Here is a 9,771-nt window from a genome sequence, read left to right as displayed (position 1 = left end):
ACTTACTCTTCTGTAGGGTTAGCAAACTCTTTTCAAATTATTGAGACATGTCCATTCTGAATATCTGGGAGATGCTCCATCCTTATGAAGAGTTTCCTTCCATTAAATGGTGGCGTCCTGCATGTTTTCATTCTCTCAATGGTGTTAATAATAACCTTCTTGTTCTTCTAATGAGCCGTCATTAAACCAGGGAGAGAACTAAAACATGCAGGGTGCCGGCCCTCCAGGACTCACTTTGGGCACCCCTGGTTTGATGAGTTTACAGTTAAACTGTAAAGTGACCTGCAGGTAGAATAATCAATGCTTCCTTGGTATCTACAGTCCAAAGGGCCAACACATTCAGCTTTGATTGTCCAACATGGAATCAAGGATAATTTGGAAAGTAGCTACTTCTATGTTCAGATCTGCACAGCGCCTGTCTCATTTCAGTGTGACCAGTGTGACCCCGCACACTGGTCACTGAGCTGGGTCAAAGCTCAACTCCTCTTAGGACTGTTACTGGTTAATTATTATATTGACTGCTCAACATATACAAATAACTGCTCTGTAGGAAACTGGAAACTGTTTTCCTTACAGAGTAAAAAGCCTTTCTGACATAGTTTCTCTTCAGATCAGCAGAAGTTTTGGCAGATCTGTAATTGGCTGATCTTCTCTACCTGTGAGAGAGGACTGACTGACACCAGGTGATGTCTGCACCGATGCGGCTAACACCAGTCACCCCACTGTGGACAGCTTAGTGACTCTGTCACCATGCAGCCACTTTTCAGACAAAAAGAAAATCAGTTTTGGCCAAAATCAGAATCAGTACTTCAGGCTTTTTAGAGATCGAGATCGGTCAGAAAACTGCAATCAGTGCATCCTGACACATGTATAACCTTATACACATACTAGGAGAAATTTTTAGCTCATTAATTATTGGAAGTTCAGTCCAGTTGTGCCATTGTAAACCTCTGATAGGAGCCTCTGTGTTCCTATCAGATTAAATTAATTTGCAGGTAATGCTGTACTCGCCACCAAACAGTGGGACTGCAGGAACACACACTGCAGGCTGAACCCGGACAGACTGAGCTCCCTTCCACTTCACTGCCTCTGTGTTCAGGGAAACATGTAAGAGCTTTACAGCAGCTTTACAGCAACCATAGATGGGTCAGGCCAGAGCTACAGCCTGAAAATAGAACCTCAAGTCGGACACTTCTCTAAACACTCCCAACTGGCTAACTCAATCTGGAACGGACAAACTGGGATTACTGGTTTACTTCAGACAAGCTCACAAGGTTTTACAGCATCTTTGGAAAAACAGAGAGCAAACAAACACAGGACTATTTGGTAGGTCAAATGTTTGTGATACCCTGTAGAAAATGAGTTATGGAATCAGAAAGTTAATCATAAATTCATAGGGCAATTTATAGGGTACACGTCCATGTTTTTCAGCATCTAGACATGATAAAAAAAACAATCTGCTGAAGGTTAAGCTGCACATCAGCATGGGCAAGAGACAGAATGTGAGTATTTCACAAACTGCAGATATCCTGGGAATTTCACACACAGGGTCACAGAGAATTGTGGGAAAAAATGAAACAGAGGGCAGAACGCCGCATGGTCAAAAATGTGTCATGGGTTTCTGTGGTCAGAGAAGAATGTTTACGATGACAGAAAGGTGAACTTTATTCCAGTAAACACTAATAACTACTAAGGTACGCAGAACATCATCTCTGAACGTCAAAATTAGAGAAAGCTCAAATTTGGTGTGAACAACATGAAAGCATGGATTGATGGTTCAAGTGGTGCTGTCATGGTTTGGAGGATATTGCAACACTTTGGGCCCCTTGGTCCCGACTCAGCATAATTTCACCCCTACAAGCAATCTGAGTCACTGACATTATGACCCCAGTAGAACCCTCTCCTGATGGTTCCTTCCAGTTGGTTATGCTGCTTTCTTGAACATGATGATGAGTTCAGTGACCTTCAGTGACCTTTGGTGACTTCTACAGTCAGATTCCAGTCCAACAGGGAAGTTCTGGATTCTCTGATGCAGAACATCATGAATGTGAAGCCGACAGATGAGCAACAATGCTCATCATAATATCCACCTTCATCATTTATGCATCACGAGTCATTTTAAAGGCGATGAGTCCAACACAAGCTGACAGGCAAAAAAAGTAAAGTCCTAATCCCAAACACAAAGGAACTAGAGGAAAAATCAGGTTTACAATAAAAATGTCTGCGTGTGTGCGTGCGTGAGTCTGTGTGTGTCCTTCAAATAAACAAGCACTTCCCTCTACTGTGTGTGTTCACACATGTAGACTGGGAGTGAGCAGAACACCAGCATGTTTAGCCAGTCTGGCCAGTTTCATTCCAACCGGATCACAACCAGTGTTATGTACACAGCGTGAGTCCAGTCAGAAAACCATCTGTTCAGCCGGATCTGAACCTCTGTGGAGGAGATTCAAATAAAAACAGAACTAATATTTCCAGAAACCAGAACTCTGCGTGACGGCCCAGGAGTCAGTTCTCCTTATCGTAACATGACTGAAGCAGAAACCTGTCTGATGACGAGATGAGACATGATGGAAGGCATTAATATCGGAGTGACTTCCCATGATTCCACAGGCGGTGGTAGAAATGCAGCAGACTGTTGGATCTGCTGGACGTCCATCAGACAGAGAAAGTTTGATGGTTTATATTTCTCCTCTCAGAGGAAACCGTGCAGCAGCAGGCGGCTTTAATGAGACGACGGTAACGTCTTTGCTCCATGATCTAAACTCAGGTCTTTGCCCTCCCTGGTTCATGTCAGACACACCCTGAGGAGCCTCACAGCAGGCAGCTGACACACACTGCTGAGGGGAGTCCAAAATGTTTGCCGCGTGAACCAAAAGTATTCTGGGGCCAAGAAAATATTGTTTTTAAAAACTAAACTCACCAAAAAGTTGTGTTATTTTTACTTGAACAACAATAAGCTAAGCATGAACTATAAGTAAACAAATAGGGTAATTAATTTTTTTTTGGAGGAACGAGATCATAGTTCTAAATCTTCAAATGATTTCTGCATGATTCCTTGTTAAATGAAAAGCTTTCAGTTTGCTTGTTATTCTGAGTTTGACTGAAGAAAACAATAAAACAGGATCTATGTCCGTCTACATACCTTGCTCTATTTACACAAGTTTTAATGCAGCAATTAAAAGTAGATTTGGCTGCATCAACGTGTATGTTGAAGTCATGAGTTAATGTGGTTACCATGACAAAAGAAGGAGAAAAAGAAAGCTTTTGATAAGATTTATCGATGTCTGTTGCTTCTAACATTTTTGCAGCGATTTTAATTTAAAATTTGGAATTTTGTCCTAATTTATTTAATTTAATTCTTGAATTGTCGCTGGAGGACCGCATAAAATCAGTCCAACGGCTTCAAATGGCCCCTGAGCCCTACTTTGAACACCCTCGGTCTAACCAATCCTGAGTACTGAACACGTGCAGTAGGTCTGAGTTTATTAGCTGCTTTCAGGATGTTTCTGAAGCCCTGTGTATGCATGTGTGTGTGTAGGTGTGTGTGTGTGTGTGTGTGTGTGTGTGTGTGTGTGTGTGTGTGTGTGTGTGTGTGTGTGTGTGACTAGGATGGGTCTTTCTCACACAGAGTGAGCAAACTGAAGACAGCAGACCTGCTAATGAATCTCTAGGATATGGAACCTTAACCTGAAGAAGTGCTGAGTTGCTCTTCTGTCAGCCTGATTGTCTACATTATCTGATCATATTAATCTCTAATGATGGAGTTTTTGTCAGTAACTGAGCTCAGCATTAGTAGGTTTGAACACTTCCTGGTTTAGAGGTTTTAGAGTTCAGCTTTAGCCTGATCAGCCTCAGAATGAACTCAGTCAGAGTGGATGGAGAGTTTATCTGAGCATCAAGTTTTCAAATCTTGCTCCATTTTCAGTTGGATTTAGAACTGGATTTTGACTGGACCATTCTAACACATGAATTAATATTTTGCGATAGTATTGTGAGAATGATAAATGCTACAATAATAATTTATTGATTCTTTTTTAGGTAACTGTAAGGCTGTGACTGCACCACAAACACAAATCCACATCTAAAGAAATCTGTATCACTAAACTGCACAGTGATTGCACTTAATAATATTTTATATTTTATTGATATTTATTGATGCTCTCATTGAATAATGTGGAGAAAACAGGAAAACTATGAATCTCAACAATACAGATAGTTTTGGCAGGTTTTAAACTACTTGTTGTCATGACGTTTATCATGACAACAAGAAATCAAAATTCTTATCTTGATAACATATTTATCACAAAAAATTATACAACAAAGGTCCACCTGTAAGGGCTCCATTTACTAATTCGGTGACCTCTCAAGGTTGTTGTTTTTTGACTGGATTTTAGGAATAGGGCATCGAGTTAAAGAAGTCAAAAATGTTAAGAATTTTTACTTAAAGGAATAATAAACATTTTCCTTCCCCCTTAGACTTCTAAACAACTAATTTGAAAATGGTTTTAATCACTAAGCCAGTGTGATGTTAGGTGGAGGGTAAATATTTCTATTTAATGAGTCATTGTGTTTGTTCATCTTCATCAGCAGGCCTGTACCTGGCTATGTACACAAAACCGCTCTGCAACACAACCAGGAAGCTGCCTTTACCAATCATCCTCATTTAAATGACACAATGCTGGGTCACATTTATGAATTTGAGTGATTTCCATTTTTAATGGACACATTTTAATGGGAAGATGCTTCATGCTTTGCAGAGCAAAGCTCTTCTGGGAAGGTTTCCATCTGCTTTAGCTGTGTGTTTATAACAACGTCTGACCATCTGAGAACATTGGTGAGGTCAGACACTGATGTTGGACATGAAGGCATAGTTCACAGGCTGTACTCTAATTCACCCCAAAAGTTTGTATAGAGCTGAGGTATCATTGCATAAGCATTTCATATGTGTTATAATTTTTTGATTAGTTTTTTGTTTTAAATCTCTGAAATATTTCCAAACTGCAAAGCGACCTTTCCTGTTTTATCCATTATTTTCAGAGCTGCTTTTTCTTTTCACACCATACGATTATGTTTTATGTTTAAGGAGTTGAGGTACATTGACAAAACGTGAAACTGCTGCTGTGCAAGTTACAAGTTGTTGCTAGGTAACCAAAGACTGAGTGACTGAGTTAGCTGATTCCATCCACCTTACTTAAGCTCAACGTGAGAGGCTGAATGGCTGAATGTCTGTCATCTACATCCCAATGAAAATGTCCAAGAATCACATCCACACATGTATTGTCACTAATGCATCATTGTGAGTTTCTTGGGAATTTTCAGTATAAATGGTGAGAAACATTGGTGTTAATAATAATAATAATAATAATAATAATAATAATAATAATAATAATAATAATAATAATAATAATAATAATAATGCATTTTATTTGACAGTACCTTTCAAAACATAAGGACACTTTGCAACATTAACGTTAAGTGTTGCTAACTCCCACCTGCAAGTGGGATCGATGTGATGAGCAACAAAAATTGAGGGATTTAATTTCTTAAAATATTAAAACTCTTTGTGTGTAATCTGTCAACTTGATTTTTTTTTTCTATTTTATTCTTTATGTTGACTTTGGATGGGGTTTAATGTGGAAAGAGTATCACTAAATTCCTTGCAAATGTTTATAAATTAGTTCCACAAAATAAATGGTTTTGATTGCAAAAAAAAAAAAAAAAATCTAAAAATGACTGCGAAATCCTGGAGGAACTGATCAATAGTTCTTTTTACTGAACCTACTGGTACACAGGACAAATGCTATCAGGCAAGGCCTGTTGTCCTGGTAACCACCAAACCCAGAGTGGTCCACTGGACCTCCAGACAGACAGGAACGATTCATCCAGATCTCCTCCACTTCTAGATCAGAACTCTCCTTCGGTGAGAGCAGTTAGTATCAACTGTCATCCTGAACCACAGCAATGTGCCATTCTCTCAAACAAACAGAAACTCGTCTCTATCACATGATATCCCAGATTAAGATATTTATCCTCCTGTGAGAACAAGTCTCGGTGACATTCTCCTCACCCCTCCTGCCTCCCAAACAGGTTCAGGCTCAGCAGCTCAGCTCCCAACTGTGGGACTGGCTGGGAAACTCTGGTCACACCCAGCACTCTGTATGACTGTCGCTGCCCTGCTGGATGACAATGAAGTCACTAAGAAACACTGAGAATTCACCAGAATGAACTGAAAGCACATCATATTCCGCCTTCATTGTCCTTTTCAGGGAGTATCTGAACCAGGCTGCAGGGGAACACCCAGCACTGAGGCATGGGCCAGGTACTGGTGCTGTCCAGGTAGTTTGTTTTAACCTGGTACCGTTTGTTGTTTCACCTCTACCTGCTCTAATTCTATGCCAGGTCAGGTAACTTCCTGATAAATGAGGTGTAATAAATCCCATCATCTAACTAGTTAGATGATTGGAGCCAGGAAGGGAAGAGCTTGGCAGCAGCAGTGTGGATAAGAGGATCGTCACTGCAGTCTGATCAGATCAGGCTGCCTGGACTATTCTGACCACAACCTAATCACAACCGGTCCAGCCGTAGAAACATGAATAAGAGAACCTGAATTCAGGCTGCACTTGGAAACACCATCACATCTTGAAAAATAAACTGGATTTCATTTGATGTCTGCAGTTTTTGTGTGATCTGGAGAGACCTGATGAACATAGCAGCTGTTTATGAACAAAACCAGGAGCAGCAGATGAGACAGAATAACAGCAGCAGCTTGAAGTCGCTACATTCAGCCTGGCTTGTCCTGATTACTGAGCAGCTGATTACTGAAAGTGAATGACTTCCTGTTTATTCAGCATTCACATTCTGAAACACGTAGGGACGCTCCACAGAACAAAGTTCATATTATCATTATTTTATTTTATTTTTTTTCTATTTTTCTTTGCTGTAGACATTGGGACAAAGTCAAACTGTGTCCGCTGGAATAAAATAATCCAATAGCCCAAATTTCCTGCAGTTCACATTAAGATAGAAGAAGAAACTCAATGAATATTATGTGTTTTCAGATTTGTAGATTATTATGAAAATAAAATCTGGGAAGGTTCTAATTGATTCTGTCAAGTTTACATATAGGCGACCAGGCTGTGGATAAAAATGGTGATGAACATAAAGAAAAGAATCAGCCTATTTTCCTTTGATTGGCTCTAACTGGTTAAATACGGTCTAAATCTGATTTTATCCTATTTATTAATTGCATCAAAACAAAGAATATTCAATATTTTGATCTACAGATGCCTCAATAAACAGCAGCTAGTAGGAGATAAATTTGTCATTCATTTTCTGATGAATTTTAAACTATGAATGAGCCAGCAGCACATCAGGACCGGCCTGAACTTCCTGATCGGTGCATTCAGATTCTGATCCAGACTCTGCAGCCTTTACGGCCTAAAGAGCCATTTAAACCCGCAGACCAGTGGATTAAAATGTGTCTGGAAACCTCTGCAAACGTCACACAACGACTGAAAAACAAAAAACAACTTATAATTTTAGATATAATTTGCTGCCATTTATAAAGAACCACCATTATGATTTCTACTTTTTGGGGATTTAAAATAACAGTAGACCTAAAAATGGATTAAAAGAGGGCAGATCTGTTTTTCTGTGGGACGGAAATTATGTAAAACAAACAAAAAACAAAAAACAAAATAAAAAGAAGAAGAAAATAACTGTTAGAATCCTGCGTTTGTTATTACATGTAAATTTAACATTATCTCCTGGTTCTGTTCATTTTTAATCAGCGTTATGATGAAGCTGTAGCGTTACTCACTCATTCTCCAGCAGGGTCATGCACACCACCTCCCTGACCCCCGGGTTGTTGGCCTTCTCGCAGGAGCAGCCCTGCAGGCTCCACGTCGCCAGGCGCACCGCGGGCTTCCCGTCCCGCAGCCCGAGAGGAGGGTCCACGTTCGGGCGCATCGAGATGATCTGCGCCGGTCCACCCGGAGGAAGGTCCAGGTCGTCACTTTTCAGACTGAATGAAGTGGGGCTCGGCTGAGACTTGGTGGTGCCGGTCAGTCCTCCGTTGGTGTTGGTGGAGGGCGTCCTGGAGCGCTCCACGTACACCTGGAAGCGGATTTTGTCCAGCAGCGAGCTGTTGACGTGACTGACCCTCACCAGGTCCTCGATGCTCCGGAACGGCCCGTACTCCGCCCTGTAGGCCACGATGTTCCTGACGATCTTCTCCGTGAGGCCGCGGATGCTCATGAGCTGCGCCGCTGTGGCCGTGTTGATGTTGATGCCGGTGCAGGGCTGGTGCTCCACGTCTCTGCGCAGCGACGACGGGGAATGCTGGGAGGAGTTGGTCCTGGAGGAGACGCAGATTTCCAGCTTGATCGCCTCCAGCTTGGTGGCGCCCACCCCGCTCACCAGAGCGAGGTCCTCCACCTTCTTGAAGCCGCCGATGCAGTCCCGGTACTCCACGATGTTCTGCGCAACGGAGCGGTTGACTCCCGGCAGAGTCATGAGCTCCTCCTCGGTGGCCGTGTTGATGTTGAGCCGCTCGTGGTTGACCAGGATGTTGCTGAAATTGCACGCGGCGCTGAATTTGCGCTTCCCGCAGCTGAGGTCAGTGGGGTCCCTGGGGATGGAGCGGTGGCAGCCCAGATTCCCCCCCATGGCGGCTGGTTCCGGCGGGTCACCGGTGGACGGCTCGGTGCAGAGAGGGGCAGAATGGGCAGTAAGGCAGGAGGACGGCACCTAGGAGGGCAGAATGTGCGCAACAAACTGCGGCTACATTCTGCGCACTGCGAGGTGCTGAAACCCGTCTGCGCGTCCTGACGCAGAGATGGGATGTGAAATCCAGAGTGGGCAGTAAACTTTGCCCTGTGTGTCAACACGCAGCAGGCTCCACACACACACACACACACACACACACACACACACACACACACACACACACACACACACACACACAGTCCTCTGACAGCCTGGCATCAATCGCGCAACATCACGCCGCTCTCTGCTTCCGGTCTGGAGCAGCATCAGCCTCAGAGGGAAGACAGCCAGAGCCGCAGCAGCTGCATGAAGCCGCACAGCTGGAAGCCTTTCATCAAACACTCCACACATCTGGTCGGCTCACATCTGTGCATATTGGATTAAATCTATACTTCACACAAATGATCTAATAAGGCTTTTATTTTGAAGCCATGTTTTCTTATTTTCCGGGACGGCTGTCGTAGGAGGCGTGGCTTCAAGTGTGACAAGTAAGGAGGAGGGATGAGAGGGGACGGGGAAGGGCAGGGCGGTGTTGTAATACATGTACATTTTATTTTTGCTTATTACATGATAGGATATTATTTACATACCGAGCTGTTACGTAATACAACAGTATATTCAGTATTATCCAGCTGAGTGCGTTAAAATGAGCTGTCAGATGAACGGGAACAAGGTTCTGTTAGGAAATTAGAGGAGTCAGTATCTTACCTGCTGTTTATCAGCAGCTTCAGTGGAGCAACCTGCGGCTCCAGACCATCAGGTGGCTCTTTGAACCTTTTAAAATGGCTTTGAATTATTTAGCTACAAGGAATAACAAAAGAAACAGCTAATATTTTTAGATAATAAAAATATCCATCCATTCATCCATCCATTTTCTATACACCCTTGTCCCTAGCGGGGTCGGGAAGGGTGATGGTGCCTATCTCCAGCTAACGTTCCGGGCAAGATGTGGGGTCACCCTGGACAGGTCGCCAGTCTGTCGCAAGGCAACATAGAGAGGCAGGA

General features: G+C 42.7%; 1 protein-coding gene across 1 annotated transcript in view; it reads right to left on the bottom strand.

Annotated features, from left to right (window-relative positions):
- The window catches only part of eepd1 (endonuclease/exonuclease/phosphatase family domain containing 1), a 29,351-nt gene extending 20,410 nt beyond the window's left edge, over positions 1-8,941 (bottom strand). The window contains exon 1 of the mRNA XM_015054227.1: positions 7,820-8,941. Within this exon, the coding sequence (XP_014909713.1) occupies positions 7,820-8,667 (848 nt within the window). The 5' untranslated portion in view covers positions 8,668-8,941. The remainder of the gene's footprint in view (positions 1-7,819) is intronic.
- Positions 8,942-9,771: the final 830 nt, after the last annotated feature.

This window comes from Poecilia latipinna, unplaced genomic scaffold (assembly GCF_001443285.1).
Source record: "Poecilia latipinna isolate Pla-1442-1.1 unplaced genomic scaffold, P_latipinna-1.0 Scaffold1240, whole genome shotgun sequence".
Lineage (NCBI taxonomy): Eukaryota > Metazoa > Chordata > Actinopteri > Cyprinodontiformes > Poeciliidae > Poecilia > Poecilia latipinna.
This window is presented reverse-complemented; position numbering and strand designations above follow the sequence as displayed.